Source organism: Apium graveolens, chromosome 10 (genome assembly GCF_009905375.1).
Source record: "Apium graveolens cultivar Ventura chromosome 10, ASM990537v1, whole genome shotgun sequence".
In the NCBI taxonomy this organism is placed as follows: Eukaryota; Viridiplantae; Streptophyta; class Magnoliopsida; order Apiales; family Apiaceae; genus Apium; species Apium graveolens.
Genome location: NC_133656.1, coordinates 39,730,376 through 39,754,358, shown reverse-complemented (window position 1 = coordinate 39,754,358; position 23,983 = coordinate 39,730,376). Strand labels below are relative to the sequence as shown.

General features: G+C 36.6%; 1 protein-coding gene across 1 annotated transcript; it reads right to left on the bottom strand.

Moving 5' to 3' along the window:
* Positions 1-12,645: 12,645 nt before the first annotated feature.
* On the bottom strand, positions 12,646-16,379 carry LOC141689345 (protein JOKA2-like). Its single transcript, XM_074493621.1, has 7 exons — positions 16,216-16,379; positions 14,422-15,638; positions 14,213-14,333; positions 13,890-14,114; positions 13,648-13,797; positions 12,996-13,565; positions 12,646-12,916 (listed from the first exon to the last, which is right to left on the bottom strand). Exons 1-7 carry the CDS (start codon positions 16,237-16,239, stop codon positions 12,815-12,817), a joined length of 2,409 nt encoding a protein of 802 aa, XP_074349722.1. The 5' UTR covers positions 16,240-16,379; the 3' UTR covers positions 12,646-12,814.
* Positions 16,380-23,983: the final 7,604 nt, after the last annotated feature.

Below are 23,983 nucleotides of genomic sequence, written 5' to 3'. Positions count from 1 at the left end.
GCAACCTTCACTAGACTTGTGAGTGAAATTGGAATGCTCAATTCTTCATCCTAAGGAAAGAACTAACTAATGTGTTGCAGCAGATTAATTTCTAATAAATCAACCTAGTTTGATTTAATTGGAAATTAACTAAAATATGAATTATAAATATTTCAGAATCTCTGTATATATTTTTTTTTAAAAACTCAAAAATTAACTTAGAATATTTCAAATTCTAAGTAAACTGCTTAGTTGTTAATTTACATCTTAAATGTGTAAATTTAACACAAGGAAGAATAACAGTACTCAAAGGTATAGAGAACTGAGTTCTCGATAAATCAAAATAACTTATCGACAAGTCATTTTAGAGTTCTCAAGTGAGTCCTCGATAAGTCTATATACAGACTTCTCAAATGACTTCTTGATAAGCTCTATTATGACTTATCGATAAGACCATGTAGAGTTCTCTAATAGTGTTAATTCACAGAGTTCTCGACAAGGATATTTTGAGACTTATCAATAACTCAGAACTAAAATAATTTAATTCAATGAATTATTTTAGACAAATACTTTTGGAAAATTTATTCTGATTTAAATTTGATTCAATTCAAATAAATTAGAATCATTTTTAGTCCATTTTCGGACAAACTGGGCATTTATCAGAGTTCTCGATAAATCATTTCTTAGTTCTCGAAAAGAATTAATAAAATGATTTATCGAATGTACCTTTTTCAAATTCAAAATTACTTCTCGATAAGTTTAATATCAAACGTTTATTTGACTTCTCGATAAGTATTTTATTTTTTCTATAAATACCCAAACTTCTCGATACATACACTGTACTTACACTTTTTCGAGATCTCAAGTGACCTAGCTTTCAGACAAAAGGCGATTACTCTCTCATTTTTTCTCCTTTCTCAAAACTTTTTCTAACCCACTACTTCTAAACACTAAAATGGCACAAAATATTGTTAGAGCTATCATTCCAGAGAAGGGAACCAACTTTATTGCTTTTCTTGATGCTAACCAAGCCCCTGATAGTTTCAAGGGGTTTGTGAAGTTTCTTTCTGAATCCTATTGCAGGTGCTTTAACTGCAAGTCATGTGCTGTATTTGGACGTTCTTCATGAATTTTGGACATCAACTATAACTAGGACAGTTATTCTAGAGAATGTCACTTCTATGGTGGTCACCTGCACAATTGGAGGCCAAGAAATTGAGTTTTCAGCTGTTGATGTGAATACAGCCCTGGGATTATCAACTGAGAACTATGGAGAGATGCCAACTGCAGATGAGCTGAGTGAATTCATGGACTTCATCAACTACAGTGGCTCAATCAACTTGGCAAGCCTGAACAGGACAAACCTTAGGAAGGAATGGTCTTTTGTGTTTGATTCTGTAGTAAGGGCTTTCACCTGCAGAAAAACTGGCTTTGACAATATCTCAAGTGTGGTGCAGAAGCTAGTGTTCTTAATAGATCACAACAGGCATCTGAATGTTGGAGCTCTAATTTTGGAGGAGCTGGCTACCAGGCTTAATATGCCTTTGAAGAATAGAGGTAAAGAAATCTTTTTCCCAAGGTTTATTATGTCTACTTTAGCTCATAAATTAAATGACATACATTTGTTAGCTGGTATTGATAGTAGTAGAATTGGCAATTGTAAGCAAGTGTCCAAAATAATATTTAGCTCACTTACTACAAAGAATAAGGTGAGTGTAAGTCTTAGAATCACTCCATTTATGTTGGAGAGATTCAAGACTTATCCTTACCCTATGCCAGACATGAGGGCTCCTCAATTTGCTAGTTCAGCTATGGTTCCTGAGCCTGTGGAAGTACAAACACAGGCACACCAACAGGGACCTTCCAAACCTGCAGCCCCTTCTTCTAAACCACTAGATGTTAGCAAACCAACCACTTTAGTCTCTCAAAAGACTGAAGTGAGTAAAAAGAAGAGAAAGGAACCAACCCTTGCTGTTGTAAATGAGAGTGAAACAGTTCAAACTGAACCAGAGTCACCCTTGGTCAAGAGACCGAAGAAGAGTAAGATATTTGAGTTGACCACTCAAAATACCTCTGTGTCCTCCCAAAAGGGCACAGTTGAACAAATGGGGAGTACACAGTTACTAGATGCATCCTCTCAACAGAGTGTATCTATTAAAAAGAGCATTCATCCCAATGCATCATGTACTGAGTCAGCACAACCTGCACCTAGAGTGTATGGTAGAAGAAATAAGGATGCACACACATTGTGGGCACATCATTTGAAGCTCCCTCATCCATTCAGGGGGAGCTGCCAACACTCACAACTGAGCAAACTTCTCTAATCTCTCAAATTTCTTCATCACATAAAGCACTTGAATCTGATTCTCAAGTGCACCAACACTCAAGTGACATGGTTCATGAAACTGTGATCACCACCCAGAACCAACATCTAGATGGTGAGAGGCTACTAGCTGGGGTAGACCTTGATGACACCATCAAAAATATGGGGGTTTCATCAGTTTTTACTGAAGACCACATGGTCACTCTTGCACCTTCATGTGCACAATCATCTTCACAGATGAATAGGTTTGAGGGTAGTACTCTTGGGGGAGAGCTATTTAAATCCTCTCAAATTCAATTACAGGTTCCTCTAGAAGGAATAACTCCCCTCAAAACCCTAGCTGAAATTGCCTTGGCAGTTGAAGCTAGGAGTACAATTGCCAATGACCCTGTTATGGGAGAGGCAAGTTCATCACATTTATGTGACAGTGCTCCGCAAGGTGCACAAAGGTTTGAGGCTGGTGTACATGACAGTAACCCAGTCAAATCCTCTCCAATTCCAATGGAGGTTCCCACTACATATGATGAACAACAAACTGTCAAAACCACAGATTTATCTGTGAGTCAAACTGTGACTTCAGTCACAGGTGGTAATCTGGACATTTCTCAACAGCCATCCACATCTCAATCCAGCCAACCACATGTCATGGCTCAATGGCTACACGATATAGAAGTTCAGCCTTCTACAGTTGATGACATGCTGGTAGATCAAATCTCAGGCTTGGCCAATCTCTCTCAGCAATTGCTCACTTCAGACATGGGGAACCAGGACTATCAAGCTATACTGCTATGCTTCAATGAAGAGGTTGAACAATAGAAGGAGAAGATAGTAGATGAGGCTGAAGAGGATGGCAATGTAGATGTCTGGTTGTCTGATGACCATGTGGCAGAAATGGATGAAGTTTTGGCTAGATTCAGGATGGAGTACATAACTATCATGGGAAGCAATGCTAAATCTCTCACTCCTCCTAAAGTCTTTGATGTCATTATGGATGTGCACAAAGCTCAACTCAAGGCTTTCCATCTCTTTGGAAAGGCCCTTGAAGTAAAATTGACTGGACATGAAGATAAAATCAGAAAGCTGATCAAGGAAAAGATGGATGACATTATGCCTTCTCAAAAGGACATCAAGAATAAATTCCATTCTTTCACTGAGCAAATGTCAAGGATGAATCTGGCCTCCATGGAGAAGGAAGTGTCAAATATGAAGAGTTTTTTCAAGGCCCTGTGTGAACAAGTTCAAGCTCATATCACAAATTCAAATGATACCAGGGTCAAGCTAAATTAAATGCATACTGCTAGGTATGAGCCTTCATTTCTTCTCATAGAGGGTGTCAGAAAAGCTGTTGATGAACACTTTGGGTCCTTCTCAGCTACAACAGTCTTCACTACCTCTACTACTCAAATAAAAGAACTTCAAGATCAAATTTCTTCACTTCAAGCTTCCAACTCAGATTTATCTTCACAAGTCAGAGCTCTAACCACATTGGTTAAGAGTCAGCAGTATGATATTCAGGCCCTAGTGGAGTCTCATAAGCATTTACAAATGCAGAATACAGTTACTTTGGGAGCCATTATGGGAAAACTCAACATACCACTGCCACCATTGCCTGAAGCTGTAAGACCTGAGATTCCTACTCCCCTACTCATGCCTGTGACCAAGACTAAGGGGGAGATAGATGCAAGGCTAGCACAATCAAAACTCAAAAGTCAAGTACAAGGTCTAGAACAAGAGAGGCTCCTTATGGCTGCCCAAGGTCCAAGAATGACACAAGAGTTTGACAATTTTCTCACTGGACTAAGGAACTCTCTCAACAACAACTTCTTCACTTACAAAAAGACCTTGGAAAAGACTATCAATTACATCAGGGTGCTGCAGATCCCAGTCAAGGACCGGTTTTTAGAGAAAAGGATAGTGATCAATCTTAATGATTCTGGTGTAGACAGATGTATGCAAGTCAATATCAATTATCTAATTTCTAGAAGAGCATCTGAGGTGGATATTTTGATTAACAAGGTCAGGATAATCACCAATGAAGAGAAAATGCTACTAGCAGAGTTGAAGAAGGCTCATGAAGCTGCATTCCCAGAAGCCTATCTACATCCAAGCAAAGGGGTGCACTATATCTGCTCTACAACTAAGCAACTGAAACATTTCCAAGTGCCTAAAAACTGTGTCATGGCCAACAGAAGACTGATAATGGTGCTTGAGTCTGGGCTGAAAAGTAAGAAATTGAAGACTAGTGAAGATGAAGCTATGATCAAGATTCTGAGGAGATACATTGATAACCCTGAAGCCAATTTGCCTAAAACTCAAATCAACAAAGATGACTTGGGTGATGATGAGCAGAAGAAAGATGGTCAAAATCCTTCTGGCTCAAACTCAAGTCAATCTAGCAAGGTAATTGGTGGAAAAAGTGATAGTGAGAAAGAGAAGGAGAAGAAAAGTGGATCTGAGACTCAAAGGAGGGGTGGAAGGAGACAAAGACAAAAGAATGATACCTCACAACCCCTCCAAACCCTAAATATCCAAATACCAATTGCTAAACCTTCACATTCAACCTCATCAAAAACTGCTCAACCTCAAACTTCTAAGTCTAAATATTTCTACAAGCTCACTGCAAACTCTCTCATCAAAACTCAAATCAATCACAGCCATACTTCTCTGAAAAGACTCAAAACTGTACCTTCATTCAAGCCACCCCATAAAACACACTTCAAAATAGTTGGAATAGGTCCAAAGGGAGCCAAGGTCAAGAGAAGATTCAGAAGACAAAGAAGACAAAGAAGAAGATAACTGATAGCTGAATTTCTCAATGATCATGGATTTGGTGAAAAGGCCATCTGGAACAGATATGATCAAGATGATTTCCAACCTCTAAATGTTGTTGATTCAGATGAAGACTACTTCCAACAGCTAGATGAAAGAATGGTCAGAGTTTGGGTTGTTAACATCAAAGAAGTTAGAATCTACTACAGTGATGGGTCCTTTGAACAGCTTGGAAATAGACTAATGGATTCTCTCTCAATTGTTGAACTGAAAAGGGTGCTAAGCTTGATGAATTAATAAAGATTCAGCCACTAAGGCATGGAGAACAGTATTGGCAGTGTTTGTGGTTAACAGAGAGGAGATGAGAGATGAGCAAAGAGCTTTGCTAGCTGAAAAGAGGAGAAAGTATGTGGCATTGATGAGTATATTAGAAGATCAGAAGAGTTGAAGGCAGCAGGCAAGAGCAGAATATCAAAGGATGGAAGATTTCTGAACGTAAAAGCTGGCTCTTTGTCAAGATACAGGATAGGGATGTTAGCTAGTTATCCTAAGCCATATTTGCTGAAACTAATAGAGGCTCTAACTGACACCCCCATCCTAGAAGAATTATAAATAAGCTTGTACAGATTAAGAACATAATTGAGAAAGGATCAGAAAGCTCAGTCTTTACTTAATTATTGTAAACTGTCAAATGTTCAATGTACAAGTGTTGTATCAGCTTGTGTATTGTTTTATTTTCATTCTTTAACTTGGGGTTAGTCTTGTTAACAGGCATGAATTTGTGATAAGCAATCTTCTCACAAATTGGGGGAGATTGTTGTGCAAGACATGCATGTATCATAACAATACTAAGTCATATTGACAACCCTAAGATTGGTTGTATTGTAACCTTAATCTGTAATTTATATTATAACACTTAATGTCTGTAAAATGTAATGGAGCAGACTGGAGCATTTTTCCCTAAACAGTGTCAAGCCTAAGAATTCTATCTGGAAGAAGATCAAGAAGGTCATGCCTCAGAAGAATTATGAAGAAGCTTGGAGTTGAATAATTCTGTTTGGTGAAAAACATTCTAAGTCAAGATCTCTACAAGTCATATAATTAGTGTTATAGAGAAGTCATTCGAGAACTCAGAAAGACCTATCGAGAACTCAGGAATTGTATATCGAGAACTCGGGAAATGCTATTGGAGATATCGATAAGTCAGATACCCATTCGAGAACTCAGAGATATCGATAAGTATACATTCATTAGAGAACTCTGAGTTATCGATAAGCCAAAGTCCATTAGAGAACTCTGACTTATCGATAAACCAAAATTCACTAGAGAACTCAGAGTTGTCGATAAGTCAAGTCAACAATGAAGTTTCAAAGATATCGACAAGCCAACATGCCTATCGAGATATCAGTTCTCTACAGCTTAATTGGAGATCTCGAAGTGAAGAAATTTCTTTAAGTACAGAATTGCAGAACAGTTCAATATCCAAGGTTGCAAATCAACAAACAATTCACACAGCTGGATTGACAAGTCTACAAAAAGCAGCTTGAGAGATGTGTAATTTTAATGGTGAAGATTAACTGACGAAGGAGGATCAACCAATACACAGCGGATGAAGATATGCTAATCTAGATATGGAAATCTCACTTTTCCTTTAAATAGAAGTGATTAGTGACAAGTTAGAAAAGTGATTAGCAATTCTTATTATTCACTGTGTAAACCAAAGTTAACTATCATATAAAGTTAACTGAGGTCCTTTGTTTAAGATAGGACTGAACAGATTAGAAATTGCATTCTCTCTCAAGAAAGAAGCTAAGTTTTAAACCAAGAACTTAGAGATTTTGTAGCAAAACACTGCTTGATTTTTAATATAAAATTAAGTGAGTTTTGAAGATCTTTGTTTTACATATTTGCATTGTTATTTATGTTTAACATCTATTCTACAAAATCATTGATAACAACCAACTGCTGAACCCAAAGTCGATCAAAAAGTAAACATTTAAGCCAAAACACATTCACCCCCCCCCCTTCTGTGTTGTATTCATATCTAACATACTCAAATACTGAAGAAGAAGGATGATAAAGGTGATGATCAGGGAAACTCTGATAAGAGCAGAGGTCAAGGAAAAGTTAAAGGAAAATCTTCACGGAAAGTAATTTCTGATGTTAGCAAGTCTTCTACACAGAACAAATCAAGTTCTGATAAGCAAAGTTTGATGTCAAGTTTTGATATTTTGATTCAGTCAGGATCTAAAGATTCTCAGAAGTTTTTACAAACTCTGAAGCTAAAGGGGAAGCAGACTACTATTTATTATAAAAATCCTAAAATCCAGACACTTGATGAGGAGATAGCTAGAAGATTATTTCTGAAACAAAATCCATGAATGGATTTGGAAACTCTCAAGGAGGAAGAAGCTAGATTTGCAGCTGATAAGACAAATCTTAAGTCTAAAGCTTCTGATACAAAAAAACCTCCAAGGCCTAAGGAAAAAGGCATTGTGATCAGGGAAAAGTCAAATTCTGAGACTTCAAATTCCAAGACTAGATCACAAACTGAGATTGATCCTAAGTCAAAGGGAAAAGAAAAGGTTGGTGAACCTTTAAAGATTGAGAAAAAGATAAGTTCTTCCGTTCCAGTCTATCAAACTATAATGCATGATGATGATTTGATAGAAGATGAAACTGTTCAAATTCTGAAGAGAAGAAAGATAATTGAAGAATCTAAAACAACCTCTGACACTGCTCAAGTTGTTCAGAATGAAGAACAACAAGTTATAGAAGAAACAACAAATTCTAATAAAGTTGATTTGAAAAAGATGACAATTGCTGATAAGAAGAAGCTGTTATGGAAGAAAGCTACTCCAGTTGAACCAAAATCCAATCTTATGATTAATCAACTCGCAACGTTTGGGTTGAGAGCCAAGCAACCTAGAGATAGAGCTGGATTAGGTTCTGATGAAGAAAAGATACAAACAGGAGTAGAAGTTACTCTAAGAGATCCTTTCATGTTGACAGACAAACCATATGAACAAATCAAACAAAAGCACCTTGACAAAGTGTTGTCTGCTCAAATTGTGATAGATGCTCATGATAAGGATAATCTAAAGGAGAAATTAATTTTATTTCTCAATGATGGACTAAATTACAGACTAGCTGATACTGATGTGCTAAAGAAGTCTGTCAGAGAACTTCAACATATTCACTATCTTCTGGAAGTAAAATTTGATGTTACAAGAAGATGGTCAGAATACATTTTGAAGGCTATAAGAGATCTATTTAGAATCTCTGGTACAAAGACTTCTCAGTATATACCAATGATTACTGAAGGTGATGGAAGAGAAATTCCTATACTGAAGAACTCTGCTAAGGTGGAAGTTATTCTGAAAGGGAAAACTCTTCACATCCTAGAGTTATCAGACTTTGGTGATGGACTTGAAAGAACATCAATTCAAGCTCTCAGAACAGCCATTTATCAAATTGGTGATAGTAAAGATGAAGAACTGATGCGGGTCAAAGCACAGTTAGTTGAAGTTCTGAGAAAAGCTGAAGATAAGCTGGTAAAAGATTTTGTTAAGAATCATTATGGATTTAGATTGATCCATTGATAATGGTAAAGCTACAAGGACTGTAAGTTGTAGTTAATAGTCTTATCAAACTCTTATTGCATTTGAACTTAAATGTTTTTGACATCATCAAATCTATTAACTTGTATATTTTGCATAATTTATAAGTTGGGGGAGATTGTTAGATATATTTGAGATGTCATGTCTAATGTGTTTCATGTTTAGTTTTCAGATCTTAACAAAAAGGAATTATCAGTACCTACTGGAATCAGTACTTACTGGAAGTCAAAACTTAAGGATATCAGAACTTAGGTTATCATAAGATAAATATCAGAAGATAGATATCAGAACTTAAGTACGGGAAGACTTACAGTTGAGGAACGAAGCTGATTTACTGGAAAGAAGATCTAGACTAATACAAAAGAAGATATGCATGGAAAGAGTTAGAGGATTGAAAGAATTGTATAAGATATCTGATTGATATATTTTAGGAGACAAAATTATATTCCATATCAATTAGAAGTTCTCTTGTAACTGTGTACTATATAAACACAGACATAAGTTTATATTATATGTGTTATCATTATCGAGAAGATCATACATTGTAACCTAGAAGCTCTCGTGATATTTGTTCATCACTGAAAGAAAACAGTTTCATTGTAACAGAGTTTATTATATTGAATATATATGTTTACTGTTACTTGTGTTCGAAATCGATTTGATTGTATTAAACACTGTATTCAACCCCCTTCTACAGTGTTGTGTGACCTAACAAGTACATTTGAGGCCTTACTGGATAATGGAGTTCAAAGATGAAAAATGCATAAGAAGCTTCTTCATATTGGAAGATCAGCTCAAGATTTCAAGCAATGAAACTCCCATGAAGATGCAAGAAAAGATGGATCAGACAAATGAAGATGAATTTGAATTCTATAGGCAACTCCATAATGAAATTGAGGAAAATAATGTGAAGTTGGGAAATAATTCAAGACAATCAAGGAAGTAATCTAAATTTGCTCAGTCTAAAGGAGCACCTTGAAAATGATCCGTAAGATACTCTACAAATCTTCCTCTGTAAGAATTTTCAATAAATTACAGCACTTATAAATTTTATCTACTATAATTAAGTCTGTATTCATAGAGTGTTTTGTTATCATCAAATTTCTCTTAATTTATGGCTACAATTCCAGTAGACATAAATTGGTGGAGATTATTAGGATTATATTGTGAACTTGATGATAAGTTAAATAAAACACTTAGTAGATATTATTTAGTGTCTTTGTAGCTTTCAACGGATGATCAATTCAACATCCGTTGAAAGAGTAGCTTATGTAATAATAAGTTTAGTAGCACATTTCTGCATACTGTAATGGCTTAGTGAACTAGATGTTGCAGAATGTTTAAGTCATGTTGACTACTAGCTTGATATGCAAGATAGGTTGGTTAATTGTAAATATTAGATGCCTTGTAATCTTGTATAAATGAAATGGAGTTAACTACCAAGAAAACAGTCTCAACGGATGATTCAGAAAGCTTTGACAGATGCTTCACATAGTTTCAACAGATGATCCAGTGAAGTTTCAACGGATGATCAAATTCAAAAGAGCAGTTGATAGTGACTTGACAGTCACATGCGTTGATTTTATGCAAAAGGAATGTGGCATCCTATTATCAGATTCTAGAGAACAAAGAAGCATTTCCATTTCCATGCTTAACTGAAGATATTCAAAGATGCTAGATTGAGAAATGAAGGTGCATGAAATTAGACTAGAAATATTTTGTCTTATTTGTTTGTCTCTTTATCATTTAACTTGGTGTTATATAAACCAAGAGTAGCAAGTAGAACTTAAAAAAAGAAACCTATCCAAGTTAGTAAGCAATTACCAGAAAAATAGATAAGGAAAAATCTATAAAGAATTTCTCTGTTCTTGTAGTTAATCTTGTAAGCAGCTGTGTACAACATTGTAACACAGAGTTCTCTACTTAATATATATCTCTGGTGGAAAAGTGCAATGCACCAGAAAGTTTTTAACTACTTGTTATTTGATTACTTTGTGTTTTGATTTCTATACTACTTTCATTCTGCACCATTGTTAAATTAAACACAGTTATATATTTATAGCAGAACTGTTCCTAAAATTAAAAAAAATCCAGAATTACATTCAACCCCCCTTCTGTAATTCTTGTTTAGATTGTTTGGGAATAACAAGATGGTTAACTCTGAGGTGCAGAAAATTGGAGGTACTTCGAATGTTGGCTTGACTCTTGATGATTGCCAATGTAACTTTATGTTTCGTATTGTTGCCTTCGATGATTTTGATTGCATCCTAGGTATGGACTTTTTTAGGATGACTAGTAGTGCTATTATGTTGCATTATGGTGGGATTATGATCATGGATGAGGCATGTCCATGTTTTGTGAAAGCTGTTCCAATGGCGATTGATAAGGGTAAAAAGAAAATGAAGAAATTGGGGGCTGTTCAGATTTTGGTCGGCGACATAGTTTGTGAAATTGGATCACAGGTTGGCGACTCATTTCTACAAGGCAGCGAACTTGATAATTTTCTGGTTGGGCCTAAGTCAATGTCTCCAAGGGTTGGAGGCGCTGCTGGAACTTAAGTCAGAATGAAATTTGATGTGTGGCCGACAAGGCGTCTACACATGGTCATCAGGTTTTGGTGACGAAAGGGGAAAAATTGCAGAGGTTAATCTGATCAACTTATGGTAGCTGGTTAGGTCTGGTGGTAGCTGGTTAGGTCTGGCAGTGGGAGGAACCACAGACGGATTTACAGCTTTGGTTCATAGGCGTTGGTTTTGCTATTTAGAGAAACGGACTTCTCATAATTGTGGGAGGGTTTGTAAGACCCTTAGTCTGGATTGAAATTCTGAGTTCTGATTCACTAGGCAGCCAAGTGAAATTGGGACCAAGCATCACCAGGCGGCGACACGGACTAGTCGCCTGGCGGCGACACGGATTGGGCACTATGGTGACTCGGGATAAATTTGGTTGGCTGATTTGTGTGTGTTGGCAACAGTGAGCTGGGAGTTTAGATTGGAAAAAATGACTAAGGGGCTAGTCAAAACGTGGGCATATGTGTGGCATATGTGGGTTGATTAATATATGTAATATATATGTGTATATTTGCTGGGATATGCACAAGTGGGTTGCTAAGTAACTACCTTGCAGTTGGGGCTCAAGCTTGGTGGGAAAATTCGAATTTGAAGGCATTTGAATTCTGGAACTGCTTGTAACTGACAACAGTTAAGGCTGCTGGGACTGTGTGGGCTGCTGGGGCCGCGACCAGACTCTAATATATATAGATAGGCATTTTCTGAATGTAATCTGAGTGTTATTTTGTACAAGTTCATATTGTATTCTGCACTTGTACTATATGCTAGGCAGTAGGCAAAGTCTGTAAGTATATCTTGATGTTGTATCGTTATATTGTTGGTTAATAAAAGATTGAGCATTCAAGCTCGTAAATGTGTTATGTATTTACATTTGTTTGGTAATTAGACACACTTGGACACACAATTAGATCTTTCTTGCGTGTCATTTATTGTGCGTCATAGTTATTTGTTGTGTTTGGATAAGTTATATTTGTTGTAATTGGATTAGTTATTTGTTGTGTATGTATTAGTTATATTTGTTGTAATTGGATTACTGGTATTGCTGAGCGACAACCTCTCAAGAACGCTGACCACTTGGATTACTGGTATTGTTGGAAGGCTGATTCAGAAAATTTAAACCGTGTCACGGGGAAAGGTTACAAATATATCAATCAACATTAAAATAGAAAAACAAGTTTCTCTCTTTTTTTGTAAAATCAAGAACATAAATGGATGACTTCCTCTTTTCAAGTTATCAAAAGGTTTATTCCCGAACTACTTACAGATGACTTGAAATCTCAATCTCCAAGTCTGCAGTATCTCAATTTTTGGTCTATATTTTCACAAAGAAAGTTGCTTCAAAATTTATAAAATGATAAATGACAGGAGTTAAGGTAAATAAAGATGCAGAAATCCAGGAGTTAAATATTCAAAACCAGTAGTAACAATTAGTCTGCCACCCCCATTACAACTACTACTAGATAACAATCTTTAGAACTACTACTACATAACAATCTTCATTCACTTGCTACATTTATTTATAATATATCCACCATAACTACCAGGATTCCATTTTATGCATCCTCCTCGCCAGCAATCAGATCCATAACCACACGCTTAATGCTCCCATTGTTCTTCTTTAAAAGCTTCTTGTTCACTTCATTGTTATAGAATCCCTACAAGAAAAGGAAAATGGCCATCGTTTTCAAAGAAAAAATAACAAAGGATTTAACAAAGGTTTTGCAGTAAACTTACCATGTCCTGAAGTTCAGCAAGCATAGGATCCCACTCTGTATCACAGAGCTCATTCAGTGCTTCTTCCAGATCATACTCGTTCTTCCTGAGAATTTCCTTGTTCAAATCAACCTGGGTAAAACCCATATTCTCCAGCTCCTTGAGAAGGGTCTGCTCGACTTCATCCGCACCATAATTGACTTCCATCATAGAAGAAGAGTCTTCTACATCTAGGTTCTGAGGAACAGAATTTGCAATTGGTTCGACTTTAGACAGATCAACAGCAGGCTCTGTCACTAGCAAAGAAGTTTCAGCTTTAGACGGATCAACAGAAGGGTTTGTCACTGCAGAAGAAGTTTCAGGTGTAGCTAAATCTGGTTTAGCTCCTGCAACTAACAGAGTATTGTTTTTCAGAAGATCAAGCCCCTGGTCCAGTGTAGGAGCATCAATCTTTGTTAGGTCGTCTCCAATCTTGAGGTCAACAGAGGCATTAACATTCTGCAAGCCCATTATGCCACTGCTAACAGGAGGGAAATTCAGATTGAAGTCATGACCATTTTTGCTACCTGAGACCTTCAACACAGAATCAACCTGCAAGAGATGAGTGGGAAAACTCAGTTGCACGAATGGTCAACACAAAATACTGTACGAAATGTACATGTGCATTACAGACCTGGATGAGAACCCGGACTCGTTGTCCAAATTGATGGCCTAATGGCGAGGCCATCCTCCAATATGAGATGTAACGACCAGGATTTTCTGGAGCAGTAAAATCAACTGCAATGTCAATTTCTTTATCTACTGGACATCCTTCAGCAGGAATCTGCATTTGATCATGAGAAACAGATTGGACACTATAATTTAGTACTTTACACAGATTAGTAAACTGTAAAAGTCTGAAACATCTATCCAAACCTTCAGGCCACAGAAAGGTGTCTTGCTAAGCTGATCTCCCCCAATCCAAATAAGATTTGTCCCATGGGGCCAAGCAACAGAACCATTGTTCCTCATCCGCCAAATCTTTGTAAAGTGGGTTAATGGTTTCATGATGGATCCGTCCAGAATATTAACATCCAGTATGAAGCAACTATCTAATTTAACATGATCTGCAGCCAACATTGGTGATCGTCCCAGGGAATGCTAAATTAAAAAACATGATCAGTATATATCAGCATACTTGCATGATAATATAAATAACAGGAAAGTAAAGACGGAATAATAGAATACATATGACTTGCATGATAATGGAAATTAGAAGGGCCAGGATTCTGGCAATTCAGAGGAAGGTCCATTCTGATGTATTCAGCCTCACTTCCCATATCGTCAAAGCAGTTGTTGCACAAATCATAATCCTCTTTTCTGCAAAACAAGTTATTGTTTATCAATACTTCCTATATACTTAAGGAAATATGACATGCAATAATAAAATAAACAAAGAGATTCATACACTTTAGATCTGAATCGAGGCCCAGTAATTGGATGGATCCCACATCCATCACACTGAATACCAGTGTGAAGCACATTACCCATAACATCACTATAGTTGTAGCTCCTTTTGACTGGGGCTACTCGGTTAGTAAGTTGATGTCTCTGCATATATGGTGGAACTGGATGGCTTGAAAAAGGTGAATCATTCCTAGTCAAGGGTTGAGGACTCATCATCTTGGAAAAAGGTGAATCATTCCTAGTCAAGGGTTGAGAACTCATCATATTTGAAAAAGGTGAATCATTCCGAGTCAAGGGTTGAGGACTCATCATCCTGAAAAGAGGTGCATCATTCCTAGTCCTAGACAAGGGTTTCGTACTCGTATTAGACTTCCATCCAGGATGAGATAGATATGACTCCTGAACTAACTTCTTTGGACCAGATTGACCAATCTTTCCAACCTTTTTAGCTTGAGGACCATTATCATTTAGCCTATTCAAAACATCAGCTGAGTTGGGAGCTGTATTTTCAAGAGAGAATGAAGATTTGTCTTTGGCATTTGCATTGTCCACAGCCAGCATAACAAAGCCTTTAGATTTACCAGCAGCATTTCCTTGATCAGAGTAACGGGTTTTCAGTTCGGAAACTTGTGAAGTCCCAACAGGCATGAAACTGTTTTTGTCCTTTGTCACTGGTGCATCGGTAGAGGTTTCTGAAGGCCCATTTTTTGCACCATCTAAAGAAACCTCCTTCAGAAAGGTAAGCCCCATCCTTGCTAAAGAGTCAAGAATAGCAAGGTATCCTGGAGAGCTTTTATCCAATTTCAATTCACTTGAGACTTTTGATACTGTTTCACGCACAGTATCAGGTAGAGAGTTCAGCACTTCAGAAACAGTTGTGCTCCCAACTTGCAATTGAAGCTGGGATGGCTGCGATCTCACAGGGGTCGAACTTCCACTTGATCTACCATGAGGTCGAAGACTAATACTCCTTTCCGTATTCAATTTAACATTTACCCTCAGGGGATTAATTGACTGACGCATTATATCATGCAAATCTTCATCATCAGCAAGTTTTACCACATCTCCGTCTTCATCAACATATGTAAAATCAAGTTCGGAACCAGCAGGAAAACTAAAAAGACCGAACACTTTCTTCCTCAATGCAATCATGTCAAGATCAAGATTTCCATCAAGAACACGTGAAGTGAAACGTCTAAGAGTTTCCCCATATTGAACCTGTGTAAGCGGCAAGCAAAGAGCACATAAAAATTTACTATAAGCCCATTTTACCTATACATTAAAGAAAGGAGATTCATAACACATGCAACAGTTACGATTACTGGTAATATCTATTTCATAAAACATGCTCGAAACTAAAAGCTCCGCATAGCTGAGGACAATATTTATTTTCATCCAAATTAAATTACAAAATCAATAGCAACTCCAGAAACAAAATTTTGCTAAAGTACCAATATAGCCCTAAAAAACGAATTCTTCTCGATAAAAAATGATCACAAATCCATTAGATTACTACCATGATCAAGATTTCATGTTTACATAACATATGAATACATAAAAGCAGCGACACAACCCCTTGTACAACTATGATGAAACAATACATACATGGCTATAAGCAATTAAACACACAATCAATATCCACATACACAAAAACACAACAATAAAGATAACCCATTAATGATCTTTAACAAACAAGAATGCAAAAAGGGTAAAGACACAACATGGGCATGAAAACAATCAACAAAATAATCAAATTTGAAGAAAAAAAGATCAAGAAAAATGATAAAAATCGAACCTTGATGACAAGAGAAGGCTCCATAGGCAGAGTGAGAGAAACCCTTTAGAGAAAGATTAATAATTTTATAACCCTAGTTCTTGAATTTTACTGAGAATAAAATACAAAAAGATTGGGATTGATACGTAGGTGGAGTGAAGATACATAAAAAGGGCAAGACAGTGTTTGGGTCGATTCAGCTTTCCTTCTCTAGGAAGCAAATAAAACGTCATTTTTTATTATCAAATTTTCTTTTGACTCGTACGTTCAAAAATATTTTTGCAAAAAAGTTACTCTGACGCGCAATTTAAGGTGCATAAAAAGTATAGTTATGTAACTTATTTTTATAATTTTCTTTTTCTGAATAAAAGTTGAATGTTTTAATTTTTATTAAAAAAACAAAATTGTAAAAAAAAGTTAAAAAACTATACTTTATATGCACCTTAAAATGCGTGTCAGACACTCTCTAAAAAATGTAAACAATTAAAAGGGACGGAGGGAGTATTATATTTTAAAAAGTTTTGCAAAAATACATTTTTCTAAATTTTTATTTGCAAAATAATAAATTTTAATATATATTTTTTTAAAAAGATAAAGTTTTTCTACTAATTGATTCAGCCTCAACAAGTTTCAGTAACTAGATGCAAACTTGAATTTTATCAAAGTAATCAAAATATTGAATGCACCTAGTTGAATATCTATTTTATTTTAATTACACTTTTTTTCAAACATTTTTAAAATTTACTAAAATTGTAAACAAAATAAAGAGAAACAGTACTATTCATAATTTCTCAATATCCTATTGTTGTTACGTGAAACCTTTGAAATTGACAATTTTGATGCCTTAATTTAGGGTTTTACAAATTGGGAGATTAAATTGCATTGTTATATTTATAGTTAAATACTAATCGGTTTGGATGATTTGTGGGTCCTAATCAAGCAAAGTTGATGTTAGGTTCCGAATTATCGTAGAAGAGGGGTTGAATACTATAATCACTAAATTAAAAAATTCTTTCGAATCTTTTGCGGATATAAAATTTAGTGTCCGGTTATTGGTTTCGTGTTCTTGAGGATAATAGTGTTTGGAACAATAAAACGAGGAACACAAGATATTCGGGGAAATATATATTCGTATATAAATCTGCGAGGGGTGTTGCTACACTCTGGTAAATAAATTAACCGGCTACAATTTAAGAACAACAAAGTTCCTAGTTTCTACAAAGATCGACAAATTAAATCTTATACAATGTTCTAACTTTTGTTTGTCTAAGAATTTAATTACCGGGTAACGATTATAATGCCCATATGAATATACAAGAGTTAAATCGGGCATTATATTGTTATTCCGATGAGAAGAATAACTGATATGGATTTGTGTGTGTATCTCTTCTGTATCTCTTTGCTGCAAATCTTCAACTCTTTGGGAGAGAAGATGAACAGAACAATATAACTCAATTAGCTGAAATGCTTCTGCTGCTTGTGTAGACTTATATCAACTAAAATGTGTGGCTAAAATTGAACCACACCATTTAATTGATAGTACAATAAAATTGTGGCTGAGGAGTAATCTTGCAACTTGCGACCAGGAGTAATATACCAACATACGACTATTAAAACATAACTTGCGACCAGTTATTTGTTTGGTTAACCGGCGACTAACAAAACCAAACCAACTTGTTTTCTTATTTTGTTAACCAGAGACCACATATGGTGGCCAGGTTTTTTGTTTTTTTTTTCATTTTCTTTTTCTTTTTATTTTCTTTCTTGTTTTCTTTTTCCTTTTTTTGTTTTGTTTTCTTTTTGTTTAAGTTTAAACTGTAACTAAATTAATTTATAAAATAAACTAAAATATAACTTATATAAATAAACTAATTTAGATTTATAAAATAAACTTATTTAAAGTTTATAAAATAAATCATTTTAATTTTATTAAATAAATTATATTAAAATCCATTAAATAAATTTATTTAAGTTAACAATTAAACTTTGAGTTTCGTCAGTCCCTCGAGCAGTTTAGCTGTTTACCCCGCGCACATATTCTCGTACTTTAACAGATAAACGTTCAATCCAAGTACGTTACTCAACTTAACAATTCTTCTAAAAATAATACCCAGATTCCTTTCACGAGCTGTTGACGCATAGTGCAACTGGTATGGTTCATAGACGACTAACCCCGATTCAGGTCTTCGTATTATAGCCTTGATTACATTGTTAAGCTTGCAACAACTTTATCGCTTCAGACACTGTCTGTCAATAAACAACTGTACTTTCACTGGAATCTTTTTTGGTACTTTAGACAACGTCTTCATTTCTTCTACAATCTTGAATACTTCATTCACTATTCTTCACTGATGTTTGAATATATAAATGAACTCCTGTCAGCGAGTATAAATTCAAGACTGCAGCTGTCTTCTTTAACCTCTGTCTATATCATGTCTTTAATTCTTCAGATTTCTATGCTTCGAACACTGTCTATCTTCAATCAATGCCAATACACTGAAATCTTCTAGTAGCACTTATACACTGAATCTTTATCATTTATGAAACCTCGAAAGTCTTTAAATTTTATTCTTCATTGAGGCATGATCATATTAATGAACTTTTTTCAGTGACTTGTAAACAGACTTCAAGCATTCTTCTAATCTTTTGATTCTTTGTATATGCCCTGTCTTCAATTCTTTTTGATTTCTTGTGTAGACGTAGTATTATTAATCTGTCTTGTTCTAGTGTTGTTCTCGTGTTGAGTTATCACGTAATTGTTCATACAGCTGCACAGTCTCACCAACAATCTCCCCCTATTTGATTGTTAAACCTAACAAACAAATTAAATAGAGAGGATAACTCAACTAACAACTAGAAAAAGTAAAGTGCCAGGACTTGTAAATAATGCTACTAGTTTCTGGATCAAATTCTGCATTTCCTGATTTCTTGAGTAACTAAAACGAAAGATGCTTGTTCCTCTAGCACTGAACTGATCTTCAAGTAGTTTCATCTGTATTTCCTTGGTTCTTCAGATCTCTGCCAGATAACACTTCTCAGTCTTGAAGTAATCATCAACAGCTTCTTTTGTACAACCACATTTCCTGTTGAGAAGCGTATATCTCTCTTGCTTCTCCCCTTATGAGAATCAACTGCTTAAAGGAGATCACCTTCATTTACCACCTCTCCCGTACAATAGGATCCGCAGATGAAAACCAATGGTACCCCCCTTTTGGAAAACAGTTTTTCCCCTTATGAAGAATAGTGATGAACCAAACCACTTCTTCTGATCACTGTAAGTCGCTAAATACGTGCTAATAATACACGCAAACATACGAGTTCGCAAGTAGTATAGAATCTTTTTTAGTTCGTTCCCCCAGAGACTGTATTGGTTAACTAATTAATTCACACACTTAAGCAACAATATACGGTTATTATCCAATGCTAAGACGATAACAATTTGAGGTTGTTTATAACTAAGAACTTAAACTAATAATTATAACTACGAGATTAAAATTGACTGAATGAATATATATGACAAACATGGGACTCTAACTTCATTAAATACTTCATTCAATAGCCTTATTGTTTTTAACCTTAGCATGCGATGGTGATGACATTAATCAGACAACACGAAACTGATAAACGCCAACTTTCATTGCACGAGTACCATACTACCAGACATCCACAAAAGAGATAGAAGCTGAATAGACACCAATTATATTGAGACCCTATATGTTTATAGAATTTGACAACATAACGGTTTAAGCACAAGTTATCTATCTTGATTACACAGGGCAAGTAAGATGGTTAAAATTACCTGCGACTCATGCATAACTAATACATGAACCTATGCTAGCATGGCAAGTTTTAAATCCTTAAATTCACTTTCGCTTCATTAAGAATTAACACACTATCTTATAAGTTCGCGACGGTCATAAGACGAATACGCACAACCAATACTAGGATATCATACAATCACCACATACTAAGGCATCAAATTATTTAACTAAAGAAATCCATAAATAAATCCACTAGAACCCCACGGTAACGATTAGCCCATAATCGGACTCATCATCAATGTGGGTTCCAATGAAAGCATCGTATAACAAACGTAGTCTTTATAACGAATAAATAATAGAGTATAACACAAGTGTATAGGTTCAAAAAAATAAGAAACAAGCATCCAAAATTATAACTCAAAATAAAGATTCACAAGAATAAACTAGATCGTCTTCGCCTTTGTTGATTCGTGTTATAGGTCTCTTGTCATCTTCTCCTTAGCTCTGAAGTGTCTCTCCTTTTCTTAAAAATGACCTAGAGATGTTTATATGGCAGCCCCATGCAGTATAGAACTCTTCCTCAAAAACCAAGTAGAAACAGAAATCTATCATCCCGACACGGCGTGACCGCGCGCTTGATCAACGCGGCCGCGCTGGCTTTCTGTACTTTGGGCGCGGTCGCGCGCTTGATCAGCGCGGGCGCGCTGGGCTTCTGCCAGAATTCTAACTTCTTCATTTTCCTTGCAGATCTGAGCCGGCTTTCAATGAGCTTTTATTCCAACACCACCTTGACACCAAATTAGCACCAAAATAATGCTAATTCACCTGATTACCTAGATAATGCCTGAAATGCAAAAACACTCGAAAACACGTTAAAACACTTAACAACTTGAGTACAAACGCATTAATTCAAAGCTTATTAGAGCATTATAAAGTGTCATAAATGCCACTAAACACACCCCAAAACTTGTATTGATGCTTGTCCTCAAGCATAAACAGACTCAAAGAACAAGAAATAAGAATGCATGAATGCAACTAATATGAATACAACGATCCCCATAGAATAACTAAACCAATCAACAAGCAACACCTCAGCAAATGTAATTATTCGCATAAAGATCAATCAAATCTCATAAATCAACTTACAAACTAGAGACGTGCGTGTGTGCAAATGCTTATAGATGTACTAACACAACTAGATCGACAATCATGACTCACTACTTATCAAAACAATCGCAAGTTTATAAACAGAATAAAAGCTAGACTCAAAATAACTTATAACACTTCAATTCTTATGTCAGAGTTAACGTGGATTCATGCTTTTATTCACAATAAAACAACACAAGTAAGCATATTTGATCGTGCAATGAGTGAGGTCCACAAAAGACTTATACAATAGTACCCATGTAGCGAGCGTTAGGTTAGGACTATAAAAGCCTTAGGTCACTAGGCACAAAGTCCCCTAAGAACTTAATAACTCGAGTACTGAAGAGCCCACTTGTGATCAATTATACATAACACTTATTCTTTTTTCTTTTTTTTATCTTTTTTTCTTCTTTTTTTTATCTTTTACGAATTTCTGAACGAGTGCGTTTCGCTCCATCTCGTTCAACCCTAGACTACTCATAAAAATATGAGCCGGCTATTAGCCAATTGACACCTAGCCATACAACTAGCAGTGAAATCCAATTTTCTCCAATTTTTAAATACCCATGTCTTTTATTATTAAGAGAATATCCTAAATTCTAAATATAAACAAGCGATTAAACCTCGACAACCAACAAACCATGATATGATCTAGCACTCTAGCAACCTATAAGACTTAGTGAAATACAAGTATCTCCAGCATGTAAATCAACTTGATATGACTTAACATCTCTAAACATGACATCACTACACTATCATCAATATCACAAGTCAACTGGAAAAATTATCTATAATGCAAATGTATGAAAACTATATGAACAAAATTACATAAAACTATCACAAAAAAAAATTATACGGCAAAAATATACAAACTATATAAACTAAACTAAATAAACTATCATGAACATGCAATATATGTGACTCACACAAAAACATATTCCTTCAACTACTACCCCCAAACTTAAAATATTCACTGTCCTCAGTGAAGGTAATAGTAAGGAATTCAGGCATACCTACTGCAAATCAGAATCATCACCCTCAACGGGTGGAGTTTCAGGCTTGTCTGGAGGCGGATACACGGAATCCTCACCATATACTGGCCACTGGATATCAACACCGGTGACTCTAAAAGTTATCCCAAGTGTCTGGGTAAGATCGTGTGCAAACCGACTATGGATGTCGTGCATCGCATCCATCCTCCTCGCAAGACGCCTATACTGTGTCGAACTCAAATCAGCTCCCATCTCTGCTCCTGCTGCCTCCTGTTGCTGCTGCTGCTGCGACAAACCAGCCTCCTCTCCATACTGAGCTCTCTGAGCTGCTCGACGGGCATGCTGAGAACCTCCCGCTGTAGCCGCTTTCATAGGCACACCACCTGGCAGATGATCATATGAATACCCAAGCCCCTTAGGATCGGGCTTCCCTCCATACCACTCCTGCATGCTCAACAATGTAGAACTGTCGATAAGAGCACTGGGAAGTTGTAGCTGCTCATGTGCTGGCCAATGAACACCAACCGCCACGCAGAACTTCGTCACAACGGATGCATACAGAATAACTCCTGTAATATCTCCTCTCAAAAATCTCAAAATCCCCTGATATACCACCATCCCCAAATCAATGTAATCACCCTGTAGAATCCCCCACAGTAGATGAGCACGCTCCACAGTAATCTCATGCACATGCGAAGATGGCATGATGTTAGCATAAATAAACGAGTTCCAAGCACGTGCAAACTTGTTTATGCATGACGCAGGGAATGTGGAGTAATCAGTAGTGCCCCTCTTGTACTTCCACTGAGTCTCAGGCACACAGAGAGTAGCAACGATGAGATCCAAATCAAAGTCCTCCGGAGTCTTATCGTTCTAAGTGTCCTGGCCCACCTTCCTTGCGGGCTGCTCAATCACCGTCATGATAGCCTCTGCACTGTACTCAATAGTCCTCCCACTCACCACCGTGAAGACATTCTTCTCCGCCATGGCATTAGCATAGAACTCCCGCACAACACTCATGGGCACAGCAGCGGGTGCCTCACAGAAAGAAACCCAGACCATCTCGAGAATCATCTCCAAAATCTTACCATCCTTCCCTGATGGTAGAAAAACCTCTCTCATTAGCAATAGGCTTCGAGAGAAGCCTCATGTACTCCTCATCATCCTCAAGAGTAGAAAACCTTGGCCTCACACCACCCGTAGATGAAGAATCGGTGGTGCTGCCGCTAACTTGCGTTCTTTGTTTCTTGGGTGCCATCGGGATTGCAGAAAAGAGAATAAAAGCTTAAGTGTTTAGAGAGAATCTGTGTTTGAGAGTTTGTGATGTGGTGGAGAAGTTGTGTGTAAGTGTATGTATTTATAGGTAGAGAGGTGTGAATTCTATAAGGAATAGAAGTGGGAATTGATTATGGGAATCGTGAGAATAATGGAATTGATTAGGAGAGGGAATTATGGGATGTGGAAGAGTAAAATTCTGGTTATAATTGATTTTGGAGTAAAAGTCCCGATTTTACCTTATAAAACTGCTAAAATAAAATTTTTTTCAAACAGGACCCGGCGTGGCCACGCGCTAGGACAGCGCGGGCGTGCTCACTCTCTGGAAAACCAGCGCAGCCGCGCGCTAGATCAGTGCGAGCGCGCTCGGTTACTGGAAAAACGGCGCGGCCGCGCGCTTGATCAGCGCGGGCGTGCCCAGCTTCTGTAGTTGGCCCTGAATTTTTTTCTTTTTGTGATTTTTTGTATTTTTCTCCTTTCTTCTTGCTTCTTCTACCTACTAATGTACAACAAACTTGAGTTTCCTCCCAAGAAGCGCTTCTTTTATGTCACTAGCTCGACATAGAATCTCAAGATCAAATGGAAAATAGAACGACACTAATCACCTCACGATTT